This window comes from Thunnus thynnus, chromosome 10 (assembly GCF_963924715.1).
Source record: "Thunnus thynnus chromosome 10, fThuThy2.1, whole genome shotgun sequence".
Taxonomy (NCBI): Eukaryota; Metazoa; Chordata; class Actinopteri; order Scombriformes; family Scombridae; genus Thunnus; species Thunnus thynnus.
Window position 1 is genome coordinate 4,804,113 of NC_089526.1, and position 25,922 is coordinate 4,830,034.

Below are 25,922 nucleotides of genomic sequence, written 5' to 3' on the forward strand. Positions count from 1 at the left end.
TTAAACTCCACCTATATATATTTAGAAATACAGCTAAGTGTTTAAAGATACAAGAGTATAAAAAGGTAATGCATGATGCCAATAATTAATACAATCTAATCAATAACTGAAGATAGAGGATCTTCCCAACTGTCATCTACCAGCTTTAATAGTTCTAATGTTTTCACTGACATACTTTAAAATGGAAGTCATAAAATATGTTTGTGAGGCTGAAGGTTTATTCTGTTGTTCATCTTTATGTCAAACTGAAGGTTTAAACTAACCACAGACACAGGAGGTCAGGCTGATGAGCAGAAGGATCCTGCAGATCATCTTCTCCCTGTGAGAGGAGACAGAGGAGAGGAGTCATCAACACATGAGGTCAAAGTTCAGTCATCACACTTGTGAAAAGATAAGTCAGGTTTCATTCATGCATCACAACATGTGCTCATGTTCATCTTCCTTATTATACATGACTGAGCAAAGGACTTTTAGTCAGATCTCAGTCAGTCTACAGTTTGTTCTTCTATGAATTCAGTTCAAGTAACATGTTTTTAAAAGCCTTTCGCAGGTGTCTGTGTGCAGTAATGTAACTGTGCTACAAGATGCTGCAGGTTAAGTTGATTACAATATCTGAAGGTGCAGTTAATATTTCAGGGTTCTTCGTGTGGTAGGGAGCACTAGGAAACACTTCCCCCAAACTGATGTTGAACGCAGCCCTTGTCTGTTCACCTGCCCATCCCTTCCTATCAATCAGGTTCTGATTATTGTTGACTGTTGATTATTGTTTTAGCTTCCTTGCTAGTGCTCCCTGAGTCTTACCTTTGCATACCACAGTGGTAAGTGTGTGTGTCGACGCTGCACATTTATCTTTAAAAAAGAGCCTGTGTCAGAGCGGGAAAAGTGTCAATAAATTAACACAATAAAGTTTTATTCAGTGTTGTCCATCAATTCATCATTTACCAGACTTACATTTCCTTGATGATGGTAAAGTGGAATCTGACTGTGTATCAGGCTGCAGCTACATCACATTTTAAATATATTTGTTCAGCTTTATTCTGACGGACAAAACACAGGAGGCAGCAACTGAAGATGAAAAATATAGTTAAAGATTTAAAACATATATAGATCAAAGACATAGAGACATGACTGTAGCTCTCAGTCTGATCCAGTAATAACGCGTTTGGTGATTTGCACTTGAAAAGGCGTCGAGGTTAAAATACAGAATATTTTAAATATTTAGACATCTATTTGTATCTCAGCTCAACAGCATTCAGTGACTTTATTTCAGCTTCTTCAACAACTGTAGTAAATTTAAACATTGTCACTAAAATGCTGTTAAAACACGTTAAGATTATGCTCCCTATTTAAAAATCTCACTTTCAAACTACATTCTTCATCTGCATCACAATCCTGCTCACTCAGCATATTAACATATAATCTCCAATATTATAGGAATTATATTCCATCAGTGCGACCAATCACATCATGAGTGATAGAGATAATTATTCATTGATCCCACATGTCTAAAGCTTCATACCGATTATTTAAATTGAAACTGAGATTACACATTATGTGCAATAAAGATTTCAGTGCAGGAGCTGCTCTAACAAACTGACAGCTGTCTTGTGCACAGAGTCACAGAGTTAAACCGGAAGGACAAGCAGAGGTTTTATTCTGAGCTGAGGGTGAATTCACGCTGTGTAATATTAGAAAGTCCTTGAGTAACTCAACTAATATCCAACCAGATAGTAAACCTCCGCTAATGAATGTGCTTCGATATGCGCTAAAATACGGACTGAATGAATGAGGAGATGAAACAGCGTGTCTGAGTCTGTAAGAGAGAGGAGACAGAGAGAAACTCCGGGTTACTTACTTACTTACTTTACAGCCACCTCTTATTTCTATATTGTCTGTTTCTTTAACCACTAATTTTCTTTTCAGACACATTTACCAGTTGTTTTATTTGATTTAATACTGTAGTTGTTGGGGGTAGGTGGACGGAGTTCCCAGCATGTGAGACATTGTGTTTACGGACATAAGTTTAGGTAAATTGTGTTCTAAATCACCACAGATGTTATCTGGTACACAGTGATTAGTGTTACTGTTCTCCACACTAACTCTACGATGTTTCTAGTAGTTAACAGTTTGCTGTTATGGAATAAAGCATCTTACACCATGAGTGAAGGTGGCTGTGCGGCTAGTAACCTCCTCCAGAAGAGTCCCGGAGTGTGACACACAGCGCTCTCATTGAAAAATGAAACACTGAACAATTATGCGGTCAGAGCGTTGAAATGGGAAGTATTGAGCACTGCTGACCTCTGTGTGAACATATTTAAAAAACAATGCTATGCATCAATGACCACTAGTAAAGTTGGCTTCAGAAGACTGTCACAGATATATAACAGTAAAGATAGCAATTGACACAGTTAAGGACTTTCAGTGCCCCTTATAGGACAACCTTTTCCGTAAGGTTCTGCAACAGTTTGCTTCTATATGTCTCAAGATTTTCTGCACTTTACTCTGCTGTTGTCACACTGTAAGTACTTTTTCATTTTCTTTTTCAAACATGAAACATGCTTTTTTTTTTTAAATGATTGACATTATAATTATTGTAGGGCCTATCTAAATTCAGTGGAGCCAGGTAACGAAAAGATATCCTGGGTATGTTGAACTTGCTTCGTAGTACAGGCCTCCGGTCAATTCCTGGATTTTAATGAAGGGTTGGATTATTTGCACAGAAACGTGAGTAAAATACTCGTTTTATTTTACTTTTTTCAATGGTTGATGTATTCATGTCTCGAGCTAACGATGGGCTTTGATATAGAGAGATTTAGTGTATAAAGTACACTCAGCAGTGTGTCATTGCTGTTTTTTTCTCTCATGTGAGCCGTGTGTTTTGTCTCTACTATGGTTTGATATTTTCATGGCTCTCATCTGGATTCTATAGATATTATCAAGGTTAACGAGTTCTGATATTATACATTCTAATAGGTGCAAGGTGAGGAATATGGTAGGTATTATATTCGGGTAAACTGACACGTATGCGCTATAGGGGAGTACAGATGGTTGTTTGACAGAAAGAAAGCAAAACTCCGGGTTTACTTACTTACTTTACAGCCACCTCTTATCTCTATATTGTCTGTTTCTTTAACCACTAATTTTCTTTTCAGTCACATTTACCAGTTGTTTTATTTGATTTAATACTGTAGTTGTTGGGGGTAGGTGGACGGAGTTCCCAGCATGTGAGACATTGTGTTTACGGACATAAGTTTAGGTAAATTGTGTTCTAAATCACCACAGATGTTATCTGGTACACAGTGATTAGTGTTACTGTTCTCCACACTAACTCTACGATGTTTCTAGTAGTTAACAGTTTGCTGTTATGGAATAAAGCATCTTACACCATGAGTGAAGGTGGCTGTGCGGCTAGTAACCTCCTCCAGAAGAGTCCCGGAGTGTGACACACAGCGCTCTCATTGAAAAATGAAACACTAGACAATTATGCGATCAGAGCGTTGAAATGGGAAGTATTGAGCACTGCTGACCTCTGTGTGAACATATTTAAAAAACAATGCTATGCATCAATGACCACTAGTAAAGTTGGCTTCAGAAGACTGTCACAGATATATAACAGTAAAGATAGCAATTGACACAGTTAAGGACTTTCAGTGCCCCTTATAGGACAACCTTTTCCGTAAAGTTCTGCAACAGTTTGCTTCTATATGTCTCAAGATTTTCTGCACTTTACTCTGCTGTTGTCACACTGTAAGTACTTTTTCATTTTCTTTTTCAAACATGAAACATGCTTTTTTTTTTTTAATGATTGACATTATAATTATTGTAGGGCCTATCTAAATTCAGTGGAGCCAGGTAACGAAAATATATCCTGGGTATGTTGAACTTGCTTCGTAGTACAGGCCTCCGGTCAATTCCTGGATTTTAATGAAGGGTTGGATTATTTGCACAGAAACGTGAGTAAAATACTCGTTTTATTTTACTTTTTTCAATGGTTGATGTATTCATGTCTCGAGCTAACGATGGGCTTTGATATAGAGAGATTTAGTGTATAAAGTACACTCAGCAGTGTGTCATTGCTGTTTTTTTCTCTCATGTGAGCCGTGTGTTTTGTCTCTACTATGGTTTGATATTTTCATGGCTCTCATCTTACACCATGACTGAAGGTGGGTGCACGGTTAGTAACTTCCTCCAGAAGAACGAGTTTTGAAAATGTACAGTGAAGCGTGCCACTCTGTTGACAGTTTGCAGCTTAATCCTAGTTCTCTCAGGAAAACGCCACACCTATGTAGTACACAATAGACTTCACAGTGACATAGTAGTGGCACGCCACACCTATCAAGTACACAATAGACTTCACAGTGACATAGTAGTGGCATCTGGTTTGTCGGGTTGGTGTAGCTACACGTTTATCATTAACTTTCAGAAGTCACTGAGTCTCTCACAGCTCATCAATCTGTCCCGTGCGCTTTAGCAATAATTGGCCTCTTCATGTCTCCAGACTCTCTGAATTTAGCTCTGCTGCTGTCACACTGTAAGTACTTTTTAATTTACGTTTTTAAACATGAAACATGCATTTTTTTGAAATGATATAGTTATTGTAGGGTCTATGTGATATTTGTGAAATAAACAAAAGCTGACTGCATTTTTATATGATTTCTGTTATAATCATAATACCACAGCTGTCTTTCAGGAGGTTCATACCGGTACTTTACCGAATATACAAGAGTAGAGTAGAGAATATCCCAACACGGTGATGTTTCATGGAGTAATCCCGTCAATTCCTGGATTTTAACTACATTTTAGATTATTTGCACAGAAACGTGAGGAAAAACTCTCGGGTAGGCTAAGGCACATCTAACTTAACTTTTTCCAATGGATGATATTTTCATGTCTCAACCCAACGATGAGCGTTAATATTGAGAGATTTGGTGTATAAAGTACACTCTGCAGTGTATCATCGCTGCTCTTTCTCTCATGTGAGCCGTGTTTGTTGACTTTGTGCATTTCTACAACGGTATTAAACTGCAACAAAGTTCGTTTATGTTATGCGTAAATACTCATTTAAGTGTAAGAGACAGATAAAAATATGAGACACGTTTAGACTTAAGTAGGATTTACTTTATATTTAGTGAGAAATACTGTTCAGGTGTTTAATAAATGTCCACCCTGATGTGCTGAGGCTGGTAAATGGGATGTCAGGCTACACTGAGGAGAGCTTAGAGGTGTTGCTGTATACTCACCATGCAGTCACAACAACCTAAACACACTCACACAGTAAACACATGAACCACTCATGTGTATTAGTGTGTTTAACTACAACTATAACAGGGAAGAGACAATAAACTGGCAAAGAAATAAAACTACAGTTTACCAAACAAAGTAAGGATAGCAGTTGGTTCTAAAATGTGGAACAGTGTTAAATATGGCTGACACTTAGAACAAGCCTAAAATTAGACAAAACAGCAGCAAGAGGAGACCAACAAGAGACATTTTACACATTAATATGGTCCTCCACCTTTATACACTGGCACATGCAGAGACAATATGCAGCATCAAATTATAATGTGTTTGACAAAACACAACAAAGTAGCAGCGAAAACTCTTCAGTAAAGCTAAAGTTTTTTAAATTGACATTAGTGTTGTTTTAAGCGTCCCATTTATCTAGTGCTGTTCCTTTACATGACAGTAATGTTAATGCAGTTTGATAGTTTGGATAGCTTGACTGCTTATGCATTCCCACTGTGTGTTGTTTGTCCACAATTACTGTAATTATCACCATACGTGTTAAAGTTCTGCTTCATCCTCACTCAGATTTTTACATGGAAGATTTTTTACATTTCCAGAGTGAGTGAAGGAATCAGGAGAGAGGAGACAGAAGTGAGGAAGAATTGCAGGATGTAGTGGTTTTGAAAGAAAGAGAAACAGTTTACACCTGAATCATCTTGCAATCTTGTAGCACAGTTACATTACTGCACACAGACACCTGAGAAAGGCTTTTAAAAACATGTTACTTGAACTGAATTCATAGAAGAACAAACTGTAGACTGACTGAGATCTGACTAAAAGTCCTTTGGTCAGTCATGTAGAATAAGGAAGATGAACATGAGCACATGTTGTGATGCATGAATGAAACCTGACTTATCTTTTCACAAGTGTGATGACTGAACTTTGACCTCATGTGTTGATGACTCCTCTCCTCTGTCTCCTCTCACAGGGAGAAGATGATCTGCAGGATCCTTCTGCTCATCAGCCTGACCTCCTGTGTCTGTGGTTAGTTTAAACCTTCAGTTTTACATAAAGATGAACAACAGAATAAACCTTCAGCCTCACAAACATATTTTATGACTTCCATTTTAAAATATGTCAGTGAAAACATTAGAACTATTAAAGCTGGTAGATGACAGTTGAGAAGATCCTCTATCTTCAGTTATTGATTAGATTGTATTAATTATTGGCATCATGCATTACCTTTTTTATACTCTTGTATCTTTAAACACTTAGCTGTATTTCTAAATATATATAGGTGGAGTTTAAGGGCTCAAATGTTAAAGTTCTTAGTTTGTCTGGTCCTCACTTTCCCTCTCTGTCTCCTCAACAGGAACATTTGTATTGAACGTGACAGAGACCTCCTACCAGGCAGAGGAGAACCACAACATCACACTGGAATGGATGTTTACAACCAAAACTGACAGTTCCTCCACCGTACTTATAATAATTTGTCAACTGTTAACTGATGTTAAACCCTTGGTCCTGTATCATCTATATGAGGGTGTTGAGGACTCAGAGTTTCAGGATGGACAGTTTGCAGGACGAGTTCAGTGTGACAAAGACGCCCTCAGAGAAGGACAAATCAGACTTCATGTGTCCAGAATCAGGACTGATGACTCGGGTCTGTACCTGTGTGAAGTGAGAACAGATTATGGTTGGAACAGAGGAAAAGGCCGGCTCAATGTCACTGGTAAGATGATTCAGTAAAACTCAGCAGAACTATGAAATATGTTCCAACTTAATGTGTTGTGGTTATTTAGTTTTCTTTAGTGAAATGTTGTTTCTTCACATGAATGACACAGATGTGTTTGGTGTCTTTACAGCAGCGAGGGATTGGCCTGAACCTGAGACACCAAACACAGCGAGTCGGGAAAGGATCGGCCTCTACTGTGTACTGGGACTGACAGCAGCAGCTATATCTGTACTGGCTGTTTAGTCATTCACTCTCTGCCTGTTAAACAAGATTTATACTCGGTCCAGTGGTGGATTTCAGAAAACTTACAGTTTAGCAGATGGATCAGAGGAAAGAGTTTGATTCACTTTTATACCAAAGACACAGAACATACTAGTTTCCCATTGGCTGTCAGGTAACCATAGCAACAACCTTGATGCTTTGCACGCTTACAAACTGTAAAAACTAACTTCTCAACATTGATCTTTGTAGTTTTATTGTAATGTGTATTTATTTAAATATTATTTATGTCATTGTTGTTGTTTTGTTACATATTTTATTTTTTGTTTGGACATTTTTTGTTGTTACAATACGCCCGCAAGAGGGGCATGTAAACACATGAAGCAGGAGAAGTAAGAAAAACTCTGCTTAGAAGTTTTTAAGTTCAAGAAGAGCAACATTGTTGCATTGTTGAGGATTTATGTTTCTGTTTCAAGAAAGATATTTTATGAAAGACTATATTTTTGTTTCTCAAGATTTTATTTGGTCAAGTGGACTCATTCCTTCTCGGTTGTGTGCAGCCAGCGAGGTTTGTTTGTTCACATGTTGTGTTGCGTCAAGCAGATGAATTTGAAGTCTGTGTGTGATGAGAATGTGTCTTTATTCTGTACAAATGTTTATTTGAACAGTTCGACGGTGGCTCATAGTGATTTATGGTGGTGATGATGATGAGAAATAAAGCCATCTGTAACTGAAGAACCATGGTCCCGTGTATTTCCTGGAGGAAGTGATAGTGTAATTGACACTGAGATTTACTGTTGCTGTTTTTAATCCTGCTTGTAAACCTTTGAACTGGAAACACTGGTATTAAGGATAAAGACCAGCAGAGGGTCATAAATTTGCTTACAATTTATGCTTCAGTGTGATCTGACTTATGATCTTGCAGATTATTTTTTTGAATATAAAATGTTACTTGTGTATTAATATGTATTGCAACATATTAAAATAAGAAATTCAGATGTACAAATTGAGGAATCCACTGTTGTTTTAAGTTTTTTCCAACTTTAAGAAATTAAAGTAAATTCTCTTTATCAATACTGCAACACTTAACGTTAATCACCAAACAGCAACAAAAAGGTGAGTTAACATTATGATTAGATGTTAACTGACTTACAACCTTGGTTTACAGCTACAGCTAGTGAAAAATAACAACAGTGACATCGAGTGGTGAAACCGTCAACTACAGCATAGGGTAAGATAACGGTACACTGTTTGAGATGAAATAGTGATGTAACACACACATAATGATAGCCCACACTGGCAAAAACTGTTATAAATTAGTAGCTGTTAATTAGAAAGTTATCTAACCCTGTATATTTGCTCGCCAACACTATAACGTCAATCTTTCAAGTTCAGTGCTAGTGCTATAACATAGTGTAATAAATTACTATGTTGACATTACTTTGTGTACTGTTTCAGGGATTTGGCCATGTCTGATCGTACACCAAGAAAAAAAAACTTCACACATGAAGAAATAATCATCCTGCTCTCAAAATATGAACAAAACAAAGAATGTGAAAGAAGTGAGGAAGAAGTGGAGCGACCTTAAAATGCAGGCAGTTGAGGATTTCTACGACATGTCCCAACAGGAGGTGGACCAAAGCCAGATATGGGGCCATACTCTTCACTGGTTTTGGACACAGTTGGAGAGGACTCCCCCTCAGTAATTGGGATTTCATTTGGGATTGAAAGCGGCACAGCAGAAGAAGCTCCAGCGCCTGTTTCAGAAGCATCTCTCCCACCAGCAGCAACAGCAGCACCACCCCTCCTTCATGCTCCTGAACAACCGCTGCCCCCACCTGCAGAAGCATGTCTACCACCATCCCACCAACCTCCAGAGCCCACCTTTACTGGACTGGATGCAGACAGTCAGCCTACACAGTCCCCTGAGGATCGGTCCTGCAGCCACTTACCACCTGTTTTCATACAGATGCGAACTTCCTCCCATGTTATTATAGGGCTGTTATATTTACATTGCAAGACACGCTCTGCATAGCATTCAAGCACTAGGATTGGCCAGGCATCCATGCTATGTACTATTTGTATGTTCAATACTGTATTATGTACAGCTTTGAGGTAGTTCATTGAGTATTTCCATTTTATTTGACAGTGAAACTCGCTTTTGTTTTTACATCACAACATTTATTTGACAGCATATTGACTTAGTCAGATTAGGATTTTACTTACAAACACATAATAATAACATGTGATAGATTAATCTACCCAACAGTATGTAAAGTTATTATTATTATTTTATTTTGACACAGAGAATATTTTGTGGGTAATTATTTGCCAATGTGCCACTTTCTATCCAAAGCGTCACAAGGAACATTATTTATTATTATAAGTCAGACATTAGCATTTTTTGAAATAAATACATAAAATTGACAAATAAAATCATAACATAACAGATAAACTGATCACAAGATCGCTTTCATATTTCAAAAGCAGTTAAGTTGGACTTCCAGCCTTGTTCAGGATAATGAATTTGTGATATACCAGAGAGACTTTGTAGATTAGTGTCCAGAAATGATTCACAGCCAAGGAATGTCATCATACAGATCACAATGTTGGGACGAGGTGTGGTAATTCTCAGCCAGAGCACCATGAGAAACTGAAGCAAAAGAGTTGTCAGTTCAAAGAGTATCCAGCTATACCTAAAGGAGTAGTTCGACTTTTTTTTTTTTTTGGAACTATTCTTATTTGCTTTCTTGTCCAGAGTCAGAAAAGAAGAGCCATACCACTCTCATAAAGATGTGAGGCTACAATCAGCAGCAGATTAGCCTAGCTTAGCATAAAGACTGGAAACAGAGGGAAACAGCTAGCCAAAGGTTTACATACATGAGTTTTTGCTGGTCACATGGCAACCTCATGGTGACAACAAGACTCCAGGATGTCACTGCTCCCAAAATGTTTCTTGAAGTACATTTTGCTGATAAAACTTTGTACTTTTACTTAAGTATAAGTTTGCATACAGAACTTCCTCTTGTAATTGAGTAATTATGCATTGTGGTATTACTTCTTTTGCTTAAAGATCCCCTCCAGACAATATGTACAAATACTCTGCTTGGGACAATAATGGGTGTCTGATATGGTTATTCCACAAAAAAGTATAATTACCACTTTAAATGTCCCCTTCATTAAAAATCCAGAATATATGAATATGCATGTATATTTCATTTTGGAAGTTTAACTGTTGGACATAAGATGTCTCCTACTTCACTGAAAAGTCCATTCCTGTCTTTCCACATCACACTTGTAAGTTGAATATTGGACCAGGATTGGCTACCAAACTAATTGTGATGTCACAAATCACAATCGTAGGCCCACCTCTAAAAATCAGGTTTTCATGAGCCAAGAGAAAATTTCCACTCTCAGCAGACAAATGTGAAAACAGCCTTCAAGTGTCAAACTCTGGATATATTTACACCAATCTGCACAGTCAAGCTCAAACATCTAACTGTAAGACCAAGAAGAAAAACATATTTTTGAGTGGAGGCGGACTGTTCCCACCACTTCAACTACAACATTTACTTGTGCCAGCTTGCACTTGTAGCTCATCATTAGATTAACAGTTGCCTGTTTGAGGGCAATGATTTGAAGAACTTCAGAGCTTCTGCATTAACATTGTTCGTGTCTACATGCTGCCATCTAGTGGCGGCAGGGGAGAGTGGTTTGTGTAGATGTAAACAACATACATCTACAAGTATATAAAATGACTCAAACATTTGTGATTTGGAAATGTAAGATGATGTATTGTAAACAAATGTCCTAACCCAGAAATTTAAATTAGGAGATACTTAAACAAAGCTTTGAGACTGCAACTTACAATGCTCTTATCAAAGGGTTATTCAGGGAAAACAGTGGAATTACAATGTTACAAAGTTTTGGTAAAGTGAAATAGTCTCTCATTTTACTCTCACAGATGAATTCATCATCTTGTGCTAGTTCTTAAATGACAAGCCTGTAAATTACTGTAAGTACTTTTGCTTCTGTAAAATGATAAAAAGAGATTTGACAGTTGTATATCTGAATTCAAAAAACGAGTAGGCTCAATAAAATTGTAAAGTGGTGAATAAAAGACTTGTAGATGTTATGAGAGAGGAAAGTAGACATACACGTGTCAAACCAACAACTTAACCACAGCATTGTATTCAAAAGTGAAATGACAAGAGAGGAGATATTAGGTGGGGAAGCTTTGACTGAGACTGTTAAACATTAAATACAAGGAAGGTGTCAAGAACGAGGAAACAGTGAAAGAACTCCAAGAGAAGAAACTCGGAAAGCACCAACAGGAAGAAGATTACAAAGTTGACCATTGAGCAAAAATATTATGAATGTTAAAAAATGAAAGGATGAAAAGATGAAACTTAAATATGACCCAGGATTAGGTTGTGACAACTATTCCTAAATTCATTACTTACTTACTTACTCCTTCAACTACTAGTTTTAAACTAGTGATGTCAGACTGCATCATTAAAACGTAGCTATAATGTCTTAGCTAGTAAAGAGTTTAGTAGGCTAATATGTGAATTGAATGCTAGGAAACATCTGTAGCCATCCAATCAAAAGCAGTGAACTATAAACTATAAGTATAAAGTCGCATCATGAGCTGTAACATCACTTCCAAAAATAACAGTTTTAGGGGAGCAAAACAGTATATTAATTACAAATCCACAGAATGAGAGGGACATATGCTAACGATGTGCTAACCGAACAACAGATGTTATTTGGCATTTGTAATTGAAGGTATACTGTGTCGTTTTTGTACAAAGTAGTTTAAAAAGTAATTTAAAAACTTTCCAGTTAATATAACCTAATTACTAAACAGCATTTCAATCAAGTGTCAGCTATGTCAACTGTAAACTTCTTTTACGCTTCACTGTAAGCTAACATTAGTTTTGTTAGTTATCTACGTGACAGTTACATCTGGCAGTTATTGGATGTATGTATTCAGTATCTCTACACATGAGCTAGTTTGTGTCTTGCAACCTATTGTAATTTAGTCATGTGTAAATCCCCATTTAGTAAACAAATTATAACTTAGGCTAAGTTTGAACTTACTGGTGCAAAATACTACAACTACTGCAATGGTCTTTTATTGTAAAGCATGTTGTGATATCTACTCTAGAAATGTGCGACAACTTTTACCTCAAGGAAAGCGTTTGACATTTTGGGAAATACACTTATTCAATTTCTTGCTGAGAGTGAGATAACAAGATTGTCTGTACTGTAAATATGAAGCTATAGCCAGCAGCCTTTTAGCTTAGCTTAGCATAACAACTGAAAGCAGGGGGAAACAGCTAGCCTGGCACTGATGGAAGGTAAATCCGCCTAATAGCACCTATAAAGCTGACTAACATTATTATATCTTGATGCTTCATCTGTCCAATAAAGCAAAACAGAACAACTCTCTCCGGTCTCTAACTGTAGGCTCTGCCTTGCCGAGGGGCTTCAGCACTGCGCTTCTGTGAAGGTAGGTGTGAGGCTGCTTCCTTCTTTCTCTGTTGCTGTGTGCGTGTTTTGGGGGGATCTCGCCAGCACGCCGGGGTTGACCAACACTTTAATCTTTCCCTCTGGGTTGCCTGTTTGGGGGGCTTCATTTCTTCAAGCCAGAGCTTCTTGTGAGATTCTGGGTTTGTGGAATGGGACAAAGTTGCAGCATGAATGTGGGACATATGAGTTAATTGCTGTCCAAAACTCAAGTCTTTCTGTGCAGAAGTTTGGTGACTTGATAGTGAACTTTTCAGGCTGAAATGATCAATTTATGTCACTTTATGGAAGGCTCTTTTTTCCCAGCTGCAGCTTCTGCAAAGGGCCAGCCAAAAGAACGAAATACTGTCACTCAAATGAAGCTATCAGTATGGTATGTGGAGGGGTTAAGCTTTCAAATAGCTGTCCATCGTTGTGCAGTTAATTCGTCACAGAGGATTTGGAGACGTTGTCTCAGTGGGCTGTAGAGTTTAGAGACCGGGAGGGTTAAGTTTGCCGTCTACCTGTACATCCCCTCCAGCTAAGACCCATTAGTGCCTGACATTTGTATATCTGAATTGATCAAATTGCCTTTTTGTGGTACATAAATAAGGTGGGTGGCCTTGTGACAATGTGACAAATATGTCTCTGTGTCTTAAAAAACATTTCCACTCATTGCTTCTTTTGAATATTTGCATCAGGGGCTTGCAGCAGTTGCAAACTGGCGCTGTCTTTTGTTAAAATATTATGAAATTAGTGTGAAATTAGTGAAGCTAGTGCCACACAGGAAGTGATGCGTTTGTTTATAATGATCACAACAATCTTTTCATCATGTTTGTTGATCGTCTAACGTCATGAAAACTGTAAAACTGTGAGTTCTGACCTTCTTTCCAGAATTTATATCTTTAACTTCTCAACATTGATCTTTGTTGTTTTATTGTAATGTGTAATTGAAACTGAGATTTACTGTTGCTGTTTTTAATCCTGTCTGTTACAGTGAGCTCTTATTTACTGTCTGTTATTGATTATCAGTCTTTCACAGGTATGTTTGAGAGAAAACCTTTGAACTGGAAACACTGGTATTAACACTGCAGGTTACAGCTGTGTGCTCATTTACACCTTTAGACTCATTGAAACATAACAGATGTATCACAGAGATCTGCTGCTGTTATGTATTTTATCTGTGATATTTGCTTACAATTTATGCTTCAGCGTGATCTGACTTACAATCTTGCAGATTATTTTTTTGAATATAAAATGTTACTTGTGTATTTATATGTATTGCAACATATTAAAATAATAAATTCAGATGTACAAATTGAGGAATCCACTGTTGTTTTAAGTTTTTTCCAACTTTAAGAAATTAAAGTAAATTCTCTTTATCAATACTGCAACAGGGTGTAATACCTTACACCCTAAAAAGATGAGAAATATTATTTGACAAGAGCTTGGAACTCCTAATTAGCACAATAAGTCCTCATTAAGGATGACTGTCAGATGGTTGTGTGATGTGACCTTTGCATTTGACCCATCCTCTACACTAGGAGCAGTGGGCAGCCGCAGTGAAGCGCTCAGGAACCAACTCCAGTTGCTTTGCCATCACCAGTGGTCAGGGGAACTGACAGGAGCACACCTGGTAGCACCTGAGCCACGCAGCTCAGGCGTAGCTGCAGCTGTGCATCATCTAGAGATTTGGTGTGTTGCCTATTTCTTCCCGTGTGAGGCTTTTCTCAGCAAAAATAGACAGTGAAAATGATCTGTTGACAGTCATATTGACATCATACCATCAACATTACATCTTTTAATATAGTTTCAATGTGTATATCTGTAGAATAGGGCAATGTCACAGACATTAAAAAATATTTATTGGTAAGCCCTTTTTTGTTGTTTGTTTTTCCATTGAGCACAAACTTCTGAACCTTTTTCTGTCTAAACTACATATAAATGAAATTTACAATAACATGAAATGAAACATTCTATTATTGATGGCCATTATTAAAGGCAAACTCAATACTCAATGTAGAAACATAGGGCTGCCAGTAGCAGCGCTGTCTGTGTGGACAACACATGCTTGCAGGCTGCAGCAGTTCAGCGAGGGAGCCGTCACGCAAAGGTGGAGGTAGGCTGTGTGGCCTGGGCGTAACATAGCCTACATGTCTTTGATAGTGGGAGGAAACCAGAGCACCCAGCAGAAACCCAGAGAAGATTCTAGCTGCAGTCAGAAAGAAGTAAAATACTTATCTGGTCCTTCTATAATTAATCAATGAACTTAATGTTTATCATGAATAGTCCAACTAGACTCCCTGGTGTCCATCATACACAACTTAAATAATTACCATGTGTTCATACTCTTTAACATACATATAATTATCTCAATGTTCATCCCCTTTATACATACATACTCTATGTGAGGAAGTTCTAGTTTCCCTGCTATGACTATGTGCTGGATTTGTTCACACAGAACCTGCTGCAGGTGATCGATCAGAATCACGCAGATGTCTTGAATTTGTATGGACTTACTGTCACCATCACAACCACAATCCTTGTACAACAGTCTGATGCCTCAGTGGTTCTGTGTAAATGAACATAATAAATCAGAACAAACATGTCAGATATCCGTATGAAAACATAACAGGCTGATGTAGAAATGGTAAACTATATTACTTTCTGAATGTATAAATTTCCACTACACAAGATAATACAACTGACAAACAGCTGATAAATAATGTGACCATGTATTAAACAGGCATATCTGAGGCTGAAGCAGCATATTCCCTCTAACAGTGGGTTAATGTCACTCAGCAGTGCAACAGCGCCATCTATTGGCCAGTAGTAGACATGCATGACATCAATGCAGGGGGTTGAACGAGCTGTTTAACTGACGGGTTGTGGACGCCCGTTAATTAACGAGCGGACCTACAAGTGTCCGTTCAGTCCGCTATTCTATCATAAATATAGTAAATATTACACAACACAAGCCAAACATAAAGTCCTAACCGTATGCTTGAGACATGATGCCTATTAACATCTAGCAACTGTGGGTAACAGTAGCTGTTAATATGAGGCTACCCAGTCGGCAGAATACATGAATATGAGCCCTTTAGATCAGCTAACAGAAACGATTCACTAACGAACAGCAACTATAACAACATTCTCAAACACTTCACTCACTTGCGCTACACGCACTTGACACCAGATGACAGTTAATACAAAGCAAAGTCCTTCATCCAACAGAGCGTCTGATGCGTGGCAGATTTCAGACTATCGTCTTGAGGAAAAACTGTGGGTCATCCTAGCTCAGTTCTGATGAGCCCCAAAGTCCATGTCATGTGAGGCAGAGTTCAATTGGGGGAAGAGAGAGGGAGAGGGGAGTGCATGAAGCATCAAGGTTGTTGCTATGGTTACCTGCCAGCCAATGGGAAACTTGTGTGTTCTGTGTCTTTGGTATAAAAGTGAATCAAACTGTTCTCTCTGATCTATCTGCTAAACTGTCAGTTTTCTGAAATCCACCACTGGACCGAGTATAAATCTTGTTTAACAGGCAGAGAGTGAATGACTAAACAGCCAGTACAGATATAGCTGCTGCTGTCAGTCCCAGTACACAGTAGAGGCCGATCCTTTCCCGACTTGCTGTGTTTGGTGTCTCAGGTTCAGGCCAATCCCTCGCTGCTGTAAAGACACCAAACACATCTGTGTCATTCATGTGAAGAAACAACATTTCACTAAAGAAAACTAAATAACCACAACACATTAAGTTGGAACATATTTCATAGTTCTGCTGAGTTTTACTGAATCATCTTACCAGTGACATTGAGCCGGCCTTTTCCTCTGTTCCAACCATAATTTGTTTTCACTCCACACTGATACAGACCCGAGTCATCAGTCCTGATTCTGGACACATGAAGTCTGATTCGTCCTTCTCTGAGGGCGTCTTTGTCACACTGAACTCGTCCTGCAAACTGTCCATCCTGAAACTCTGAGACCTCAACACCCTCATATAGATGATACAGGACCAAGGGTTTAACATCAGTTAACACTTGACAATTAATTATAGATACGGTGGAGGAACTGTCAGTTTTGGTTGTAAACATCCATTCCAGTGTGATGTTGTGGTTCTCCTCTGCCTGGTAGGAGGTCTCTGTCACGTTCAATACAAATGTTCCTGTTGAGGAGACAGAGAGGGAAAGTGAGGACAAGACAAACTAAGAACTTTAACATTTGAGCCCTTAAACTCCACCTATATATATTTAGAAATACAACTAAGTGTTTAAAGATACAAGAGTATAAAAAGGTAATGCATGATGCCAATAATTAATACAATCTAATCAATAACTGAAGATAGAGGATCTTCCCAACTGTCATCTACCAGCTTTAATAGTTCTAATGTTTTCACTGACATATTTTAAAATGGAAGTCATAAAATATGTTTGTGAGGCTGAAGGTTTATTCTGTTGTTCATCTTTATGTAAAACTGAAGGTTTAAACTAACCACAGACACAGGAGGTCAGGCTGATGAGCAGAAGGATCCTGCAGATCATCTTCTCCCTGTGAGAGGAGACAGAGGAGAGGAGTCATCAACACATGAGGTCAAAGTTCAGTCATCACACTTGTGAAAAGATAAGTCAGGTTTCATTCATGCATCACAACATGTGCTCATGTTCATCTTCCTTATTCTACATGACTGAGCAAAGGACTTTTAGTCAGATCTCAGTCAGTCTACAGTTTGTTCTTCTATGAATTCAGTTCAAGTAACATGTTTTTAAAAGCCTTTCTCAGGTGTCTGTGTGCAGTAATGTAACTGTGCTACAAGATGCTGCAGGTTAAGTTGATTACAATATCTGAAGGTGCAGTTAATATTTCAGGGTTCTTCGTGTGGTAGGGAGCACTAGGAAACACTTCCCCCAAACTGATGTTGAACGCAGCCCTTGTCTGTTCACTTGCCCATCCCTTCCTATCAATCAGGTTCTGATTATTGTTGATTGTTGATTATTGTTTTAGCTTCCTTGCTAGTGCTCCCTGAGTCTTACCTTTGCATACCACAGTGGTAAGTGTGTGTGTCGACGCTGCACATTTATCTATAAAAAAGAGCCTGTGTCAGAGCGGGAAAAGTGTCAATAAATTAACACAATAAAGTTTTATTCAGTGTTGTCCATCAATTCATCATTTACCAGACTTACATTTCCTTGATGATGATAAAGTGGAATCTGACTGTGTATCAGGCTGCAGCTACATTTTAAATATATTTGTTCAGCTTTAATCTGACGGACAAAACACAGGAGGCAGCAACTGAAGATGAAAAATATAGTTAAAGATTTAAAACATATATAGATCAAAGACATAGAGACATGACTGTAGCTCTCAGTCTGATCCAGTAATAACGTGTTTGGTGATTTGCACTTGAAAAGGCGTCGACGTTAAAATACAGAATATTTTAAATATTTAGACATCTATTTGTATCTCAGCTCAACAGCATTCAGTGACTTTATTTCAGCTTCTTCAACAACTGTAGTAAATTTAAACATTGTCACTAAAATGCTGTTAAAACACGTTAAGATTATGCTCCCTATTTAAAAATCTCACTTTCAAACTACATTCTTCATCCGCATCACAATCCTGCTCACTCAGCATATTAAGATATAATCTCCAATATTATAGGAATTATATTCCATCAGTGCGACCAATCACATCATGAGTGATAGAGATAATTATTCATTGATCCCACATGTCTAAAGCTTTATACCGATTGTTTAAATTGAAACTGAGATTACACATCATGTGCAATAAAGATTTCAGTGCAGGAGCTGCTCTAACAAACTGACAGCTGTCTTGTGCACAGAGTCACAGAGTTAAACCGGAAGGACAAGCAGAGGTTTTATTCTGAGCTGAGGGTGAATTCACGCTGTGTAATATTTGAATGTGAAGGCAAAAACCGCTGTTCAAACTGACTGATGCGCATAAAAGTGGTAACTTTAGAAAGTCCTTGAGTAACTCAACTAATATCCAACCAGATAGTAAACCTCCGCTAATGAATGTGCTTCGATATGCGCTAAAATACGGACTGAATGAATGAGGAGATGAAACAGCGTGTCTGGCTCTGTAAGAGGGAGGAGACAGAGAGAAACTCCGGGTTTATTTACTTACTTACTTTACAGTCACCTCTTAACTCTATATTGTCTGTTTCTTTAACCACTAATTTTCTTTTCAGACACATTTACCAGTTGTTTTATTTGATTTAATACTGTAGTTGTTGGGGGTAGGTGGACGGAGTTCCCAGCATGTGAGACATTGTGTTTACGGACATAAGTTTAGGTAAATTGTGTTTTAAATCACCACAGATGTTATCTGGTACACAGTGATTAGTGTTGCTGTTCTCCACACTAACTCTACGATGTTTCTAGAAGTCAACATTTTGCTGTTATAGAATAAAGTATCTTACACCATGAGTGAAGGTGGCTGTGCGGTTAGTAACTTCCTCCAGAGGACAAAAATTTTAGGTAATTTCAAGGAAAACAACATAGTACAATAATCACTCACAACATTGTACGAGTGTGCAATACTGACTAATAATGAAAGTCTGGAGTAAACCGTAGTTTCACCCACGGGATATGATCATGGTCACTCATTCAGCGTGCAGAAAACACTGAGATCTGCATAACTTATCAACCTGTCCTGTGAGCTTTGGCAACAACTTGCTTCTTCATGTCCCCAGACTTTCTGAACTTTGCTCTACTGTTGTCACACTGTAAGTACTGTTTAATTTACCTTTTTAAACATGAAATTTGCTTAGTACTGAAATTATTGATTTGATATAGTTACTGTAGGGGCTATCTGATATTTGTGAAATAAACAAAAGCTGACTGCATTTTTTTTATATGATTTCTGTTATTATCATAATACCACAGCTGTCTTTCAGGAGGTTCATACCGGTACTTTACCGAATATACAAGAGTAGAGTAGAGAATATCCCAACACGGTGATGTTTCACAAGTAATCCCGTCAATTCCTGGATTTTAATAAAATGTTGCATTATTTGCACAGAAACGTGAGGAAAAACTCTCGGGTGAGGCACGTTTCATTTTATTTTTGCCAAGAGGTGATATTTTCATGTCTCAACCCAACGATGAGCGTTAATGTTGAGAGATTTGGTGTATAAAGTACACTCTGCAGTGAATCATCGCTGCTCTTTCTCTCATGTGAGCCGTGTTTGTTAACTATGTGCATTTCTACAATGGTATTAAACTGCAACAAAGTTCGTTTATGTTATGCGTAAATACTCATTTAAGTGTAAGAGAGATAAAAATATGAGACACGTTAAGACTTAAGTAGGATTTACTTTATATTTAGTGAGAAATACTGTTCAGGTGTTCAATAAATGTCCACCCTGATGGGCTGAGGCTGGTAAATGGGATGTCAGGCTACACTGAGGAGAGCTTAGAGGTGTTGCTGTATACTCACCATGCAGTCACAACAACCTAAACACACTCACACAGTAAACACATGAACCACTCACACTTAGTGTGTTTAACTACAGTTATAACAGGGAAGAGACAATAAACTGGCAAAGAAATAAAACTACAGTTTACCAAACAAAGTAAGGATAGCAGTTGGTTCTAAAATGTGGAACAGTGTTAAATATGGCTGACACTTAGAACAAACCTCAAATTAGACAAAACAGCAGCAAGAGGAGACCAACAAGAGACATTTTACATATTAATATGGTCCTCCACCTTTATACACTGGCACATGCAGAGACAATATGCAGCATCAAATTATAATGTGTTTGACAAAACACAACGAAGTAGCAGCGAAAACTCTTCAGTAAAGCTAAAGTTTTTGAAATTGACATTAGTGTTGTTTTAAGCGTCCCATTTATCTAGTGCTGTTCCTTTACATGACAGTAATGTCAATGCAGTCTGATAGTTTGGATAGCTTGACTGCTTATGCATTCCCACTGTGTGTTGTTTGTCCACAATTACTGTAATTATCACCATACGTGTTAAAGTTCTGCTTCATCCTCACTCTGATTTTTACATGGAAGACTGCGGTCACTTTTGACTCTCCCAACATAAAAGAAATCAACCTCTATGAATTTTCATTTTAACCATCAGAGACTGTAATACATAGAAGCAGGTCCACAGAATTGCATATGGTCGTAAAGATTTTAATCTGGAACATGTTTATTTTTTATGTTTTTCATCACTTGTTCTTACAAAATGTCCTCACCACAACATTACTAAAACTGTCATTTTATACATTTTCCTTTTTTAATTTATATAAAATTTTAAGATATTTAAATTCATTTTTGTCAAGCTTTGTGCATCAATGTAAATACTGATATAAAAAAAATAATAAAAAAATGTCATGGGTTTCTCTAAACCCTGGAAAATTAACTGTAACACTAAATGTCAATTGTCTTCATACACACAAAAAATAAAATATGTTACTTTTTATGACAGATATTGGAATTCTAATGTGTAAAAAGTCTCGCAGGTGTGGTCATTTTAGTCAGCTTTGGGGGAGCTGCCCCCCTGTTCCCGTCTCATCGGGTTGCTGTCTGTAGCACTGCTAAATCCAACTAAACGTACATTTGTGCTTTGTGTTATTGTTTAGGTCGTGCATATTCGTACTGAGCGGACCATCACTTGGAGAGAGGAAACGTTATCTCAGAGCAAGAAATGGGGTAAGTCATTGGTTATAGTTCATTTTAAGTGGTGCTATCCAATGTTTGAATGGCAACATGAAAATTTTGTTTTTTGATTGAAATACTGTAAATAGATATGTTCAGTCCTGTTTGATAACATTAACAGTAAATACCACTTCCTCACCAACTGACTCTAACTCGCTTTTGTCCATGTGAAGGTTCCCCATTTGGGTTTCAAATGTCTTAAAAACAGTTTTTGTACATTTTTGTACATTTTTTTGAGTAACAAGCCTCACAAACAGGAACATCAATACATACAGTATTTGTTCATTATGAGTCGTGTGTTGTGGTTTTAAACAGGGAAGACACATTTCAGTTGAGGCTAACACCAAATTCCAGTAAAGGAAGTGGTGTGCTGTAAAGGTTGTGCTCAACGTGAAGGGTGTCATGGTGGGGGATAATTAGAAATTCTGTGATGCGAAGTTTCTGACGGGAAACTGAATGTGTCTCCAACAGGACAGCCCAGAAAAGCTTCACAGTACCGATCTCTCACATGAAAGGTAGGTTTCTGACAATTTACCAACTTAAAACTGGGTCCAATCTCAACCACCAGCCTTAGATTGAGTTTGTAATTTTGTCTTGACAGAGCAAATCTTCCTCTTTCTGCTGCTGTGTGCTCCTACACTCACTCAGTGCTTTCCAGTGACTGCAGGTCAGGGTACGTCCTCTCTTGTTTATGTCATTCTCTTCATCAAAAAAAAGATGTTTCCTTTCAGTTTATGTGAGTTACTTCATAGATGTATGATGTTACAGGTGGACACAGTCCTGTGCAGCTGTTTTTCTGCGAGACCCCAGGATGTGCCACTGATGTGACTCGTGTGTTTTGCAATGATGAGCTGGTCTTCAGTAACACTGACATCAGAAGTTGCACAGGCCTTCCACCACCCAATACTCTCTGCCAGCATGCCGGTCGAGCATTCATTTCCAGGAATACACATCATGTCTGTCAGTTTGAAGGGGCCAATGAATATATGAAGACCAAAAAATGTCCAGGTATTTACTTTCTAAGCCCTTAAAATACTGTTCAGTGTGATTTTCTTGAAATCATTCACACCTGGCTCAGAAAACAACAGATTGCACAGATCCAGTGTGTTTACATGCACACCAGTATCCCAGCTTTGGTGGTGTTTTAGGAGTTTTTATTGTATTTGCACATTAAAAACTTAATATCGAAGTTTTTGTTTAGTCTGTCATGTGAAGTTTGTCCATAAAACAAACAAAAGGAAGATAAACATTGTAATGATGACACATGTTGTGTGACACCTGTATACATTGTTTATTTACTCTATTATTTTGTTACCAAGACAACCAGAAACCACACAGGGTTCATACTAGTAGCAGGGATGTTGAGGAATTAAACACACACTTGCTGATACAGGGAGAGGAACGAGGTTTTTCCTGTTCAATGGGAACATTACATCCTGAATATGATCAAAGGATAAAAGCAGGATGCTAGTGTGCATGTAAACGTAATTGTTTCAAACTAGATTCTGTGCTGCATATCATGCTCGGGCTTATAATCTCTCACAGTAAAGATAGCAGTCGACTGATGAGAGGGTGCTTTATACAGTTTTAAAGTTTCTTTGTTGTCAGGGACTGATGGTTCCAGCTGAGGGCGCTGTTTGTTGTAATCATTTCTTGTTGAAGAGAAATTAAATCTCTGCCCACTGCTAAAAGTTACCAGACCGTCCACATTTGAACTCTTGAAAACACTCTGCTGCCACTTTTTGCTGACTTGAAATCAGTGCACATGTCACAAAAAGCAAAACAAAACACTCTTCATGTCAAATGAAATCCTAGAGTTATATGTGTTCTCAATGAAATGTTTCTATCCAACTCGTACAGTATGTTGATTGACACTATGTAACACTTCTCTTGTTTTTTTCAACTAGACCGTAGCAACATTTGTGATTTTATCAATGGTAAGCTTTTCATGCAGATACACACCTTTCATCCTGCTGCCCGCTGATGTGATTGACTATTGACTGGAGCTTTTCCTCTTTCCTCCAGCTCCTACATCACCTCCCATCTCCACCAAGGATCAACAAAATGTCAGGGATGCAAAATGGGGACTTTGGGGAGTTTTTGGTAAGTACTGAACACCAATAAATGTGATACTTTGTCTGTCTATGTCATGTTTTTTCAACTTCTGGATAAGTTACTGTTACTGTTACCCATGTCTGCCATGAAGTGTTATTATTCAATTCTGTAAAATCTGTCTTTTTGCTACTAATCATACTTGCTTTTACTCTGCCATGCTCTGTCTACTTGCTTTCTCTCATGGCTGAATTACTTGTCTTTCAAATGCTGCCTAAACTAAAGACAGCCAGGTGAGATCTAAATTTTATCATGGGCTGCATTTATTGTATATTTATACAATTATATTAAATGTCAACTTCTTGATTCCACAGGTTTAGCACTAATATTAGTCTTTGGTCTCACTGCATATTTCTGCTGTAAAAAGAGAAACAGAGACCGCAATCAACAGCCAGCAAAGTAAGTGAAATTATGTCTTATTCATAAAATTCCTTTATTCATATTTTAAACTGTGATGTTACAGAAAAGAAACACTTTCTGCTTTTTAATATAAACTTGTTTCAGTGAGTCTGGTGTGACTGAACCCCTAAGAAGCATGCAAAGCTCTGGATAAACCAGTGAGAGGTTACTGAACATTTAGCAGGTAGCATATTCCCCACAGTACGTGCAATTGTAGATATACAGTAAGGGAACTGATTTTGGGCTGACTTTTTACACCTTCAGGGACGCTGACTGTGATCCTGGACTAACTGATGACAGCCCTCCTTCTCAACGTGTCCATGGAGCTTAAACTAAAAATTCTTCTAATCAATTCTCTTATATCAATTCTAAAATTGGTTTGTTTGAGCTCTAAAGATTTTGTATTTTCATATCTTTAAATAAACATACCATCATTCTATTGGTTGTCCTGGAGCCTATTTTAACAGTTCACACACATACTGTACTTACTGTTGTGTTATCAGCTTGACATTTAATGACTTTGCATAATTGAGAAATGAGAAATGCATATAAACATGATTTTAAACTGATGACATGTTTCAGAAGTCCGCGGCAGAAAATTATGCATTACTTCTGTTAGGGGTCCCCAGCTGTAAAACATTGATAATTACAGTTGATTTTCTGTGATTGGTGTTGGTAGTAGTTTTTACACAGCACTACCTTTCAGTTATTGAAGCTTTATAACAGTTTGTTAATAAGAAGTCAATGACTTAGTCCTCTCACTCCTTTTAGACCTCTATGGGGTGTAATTAAACCCAAATATAAGTAATGTGAACATTTAGACATCATGTACATTTCTGTCTGTGAATGACTTTTTGCCAAACAAAACGACTTTGTTCATGCATGTATAAAACAAGAAATATCACCTTATTTGGTGTAATAACAATGCTTTATGGCCATTTCTGTATTCTGTATTTTCTCACTGTCAGAAAATGTGCAAGTTTGTGGCAAACATTCAATACGTTTCTACATATTGATTTTAATAAAGTATGAATAAAAGGGGGAAATTTGTTGCAGTTTTTATAATTTTTACTCATTCAGCAGTAGGGTCTGTACTGTGACCCCAAACATTTAGAAAGTGAAGTCAGTGTCAACAAAACAAAAGGATTAAGTGTGAAACAGGCTACCTTCTTTTTCTGTACATACCTCCACCACCAGTTACTATATATTGTCCCAAACTCACATCATGCAACCAGCTTACTTTTTTATTGTAAAAGTGGGATTTTAATTGATTTCATGTTCCAAAAAGTATCATCTTGTAAACTACATTTGTGAGATATAATAGTGATGAGAAGTTATAACATCTGGTCCACTGGTTCAGGTCTGCAGAGGGCACGTTTGAGTCACTTTTCAATGTTGTTTCCAGTGTTGTACTGAATGGCATGGTTGTATGTAAAGAGGCAGGGCAGGGACACACATTTTCAGTAAAGATTAAACTGTGATCTTTGTGTGTTACTGTAGCTACAGAAAGAATGTGTGTGTAAATGTGCTTTTGTGTCTACAGACAGGTGACAAAAAAACTGGTCTAGGTCTGAATGCTTGACCCCTACGGTGAGGGGGTCTGGTGGCTCTGTTATGCTGTGGGGGGCATTTTGCTGGCATGGTTTGGGTCCACTTGACCCCTTAGAGGCAAGAATCACTGCTAATCAATACAAAGATGTTGTGAGTGATCACCTTTATCTTATGATGAAACATTTCTATCCTGATGGGAGTGGTCTCTTCCAGGATGTCCCCATCCATAGGACATGAGGGGTCACTGAATGGTCTGATGAGTATGAAGATGATGTGAATCATATGCTATGACCTTCACAGTCACCGGATCTCAAACCAATTGAAACCTATGAGAGATTTTGGACTGAGGTGTTAGACAGCGCTCTCCACCACCATCATCAAAACACCACATGAGGGAATATCTTTTTGAAGAATAGTGTTCATCGCTCCAGAAGAGTTTCAGAGACTTGTAGAATCAATGCCAAGGTGTATTGAAGCTGTTCT

The 25,922-nt window shown here is 37.9% G+C and overlaps 5 protein-coding genes across 8 annotated transcripts in view; 2 read left to right on the forward strand and 3 right to left on the reverse strand.

The window, feature by feature from the left end:
- Positions 1-711, reverse strand: part of LOC137190848 (programmed cell death 1 ligand 1-like) — a 68,497-nt gene extending 67,786 nt beyond the window's left edge. Inside the window, exon 1 of one of the 2 annotated variants that reach the window (XM_067600535.1) lies at positions 264-704. In XM_067600535.1, coding sequence (XP_067456636.1) covers positions 264-312 — 49 coding nt within the window. In that variant the 5' untranslated portion in view covers positions 313-704. Of the gene's footprint in view, positions 1-263 lie in introns of both variants that reach the window. The other variant, XM_067600533.1, reaches the window with a different exon arrangement.
- Positions 712-3,671: 2,960 nt separating this feature from the next.
- LOC137190855 (uncharacterized) lies at positions 3,672-24,924 on the forward strand. The gene is made up of 10 exons (XM_067600545.1): positions 3,672-3,747; positions 21,302-21,371; positions 21,849-21,892; positions 21,979-22,050; positions 22,146-22,385; positions 23,285-23,314; positions 23,403-23,480; positions 23,804-23,888; positions 23,994-24,053; positions 24,153-24,924. Exons 2-9 carry the CDS (start codon positions 21,367-21,369, stop codon positions 24,040-24,042), a joined length of 603 nt encoding a protein of 200 aa, XP_067456646.1. The 5' UTR covers positions 3,672-3,747; positions 21,302-21,366; the 3' UTR covers positions 24,043-24,053; positions 24,153-24,924.
- LOC137190856 (programmed cell death 1 ligand 1-like) lies at positions 3,835-8,110 on the forward strand. Of its 2 annotated transcripts, none has more exons than XM_067600546.1 (4): positions 3,835-3,953; positions 6,215-6,270; positions 6,599-6,958; positions 7,092-8,110. In XM_067600546.1, exons 1-4 carry the CDS (start codon positions 3,925-3,927, stop codon positions 7,202-7,204), a joined length of 558 nt encoding a protein of 185 aa, XP_067456647.1. In that variant the 5' UTR covers positions 3,835-3,924; the 3' UTR covers positions 7,205-8,110. The 2 variants fall into 2 exon arrangements, with proteins under 2 accessions (XP_067456647.1, XP_067456648.1); XM_067600547.1 differs by lacking the exon at positions 3,835-3,953 and adding an exon at positions 4,627-4,838.
- Positions 14,119-25,922, reverse strand: part of LOC137190859 (programmed cell death 1 ligand 1-like) — a 63,821-nt gene continuing 52,017 nt past the window's right edge. The window contains exon 4 of the transcript XR_010930308.1: positions 14,119-14,489. The gene's annotated coding sequence lies outside the window, so the exon portion shown is untranslated. The remainder of the gene's footprint in view (positions 14,490-25,922) is intronic.
- Positions 14,512-17,814, reverse strand: LOC137190860 (coxsackievirus and adenovirus receptor homolog). Of its 2 annotated transcripts, XR_010930310.1 has the most exons (4): positions 17,181-17,814; positions 16,494-16,853; positions 15,863-16,360; positions 14,515-15,263 (listed from the first exon to the last, which is right to left on the reverse strand). XR_010930310.1 is itself a non-coding variant. In XM_067600551.1 (3 exons), the coding sequence occupies exons 1-3, from the start codon at positions 17,227-17,229 to the stop codon at positions 16,248-16,250; spliced, it is 522 nt and encodes a 173-aa protein (XP_067456652.1). In that variant the 5' UTR covers positions 17,230-17,814; the 3' UTR covers positions 14,512-16,247. The 2 variants fall into 2 exon arrangements, 1 of the variants encoding a protein (XP_067456652.1); XM_067600551.1 differs by having other exon boundaries at positions 14,512-16,360.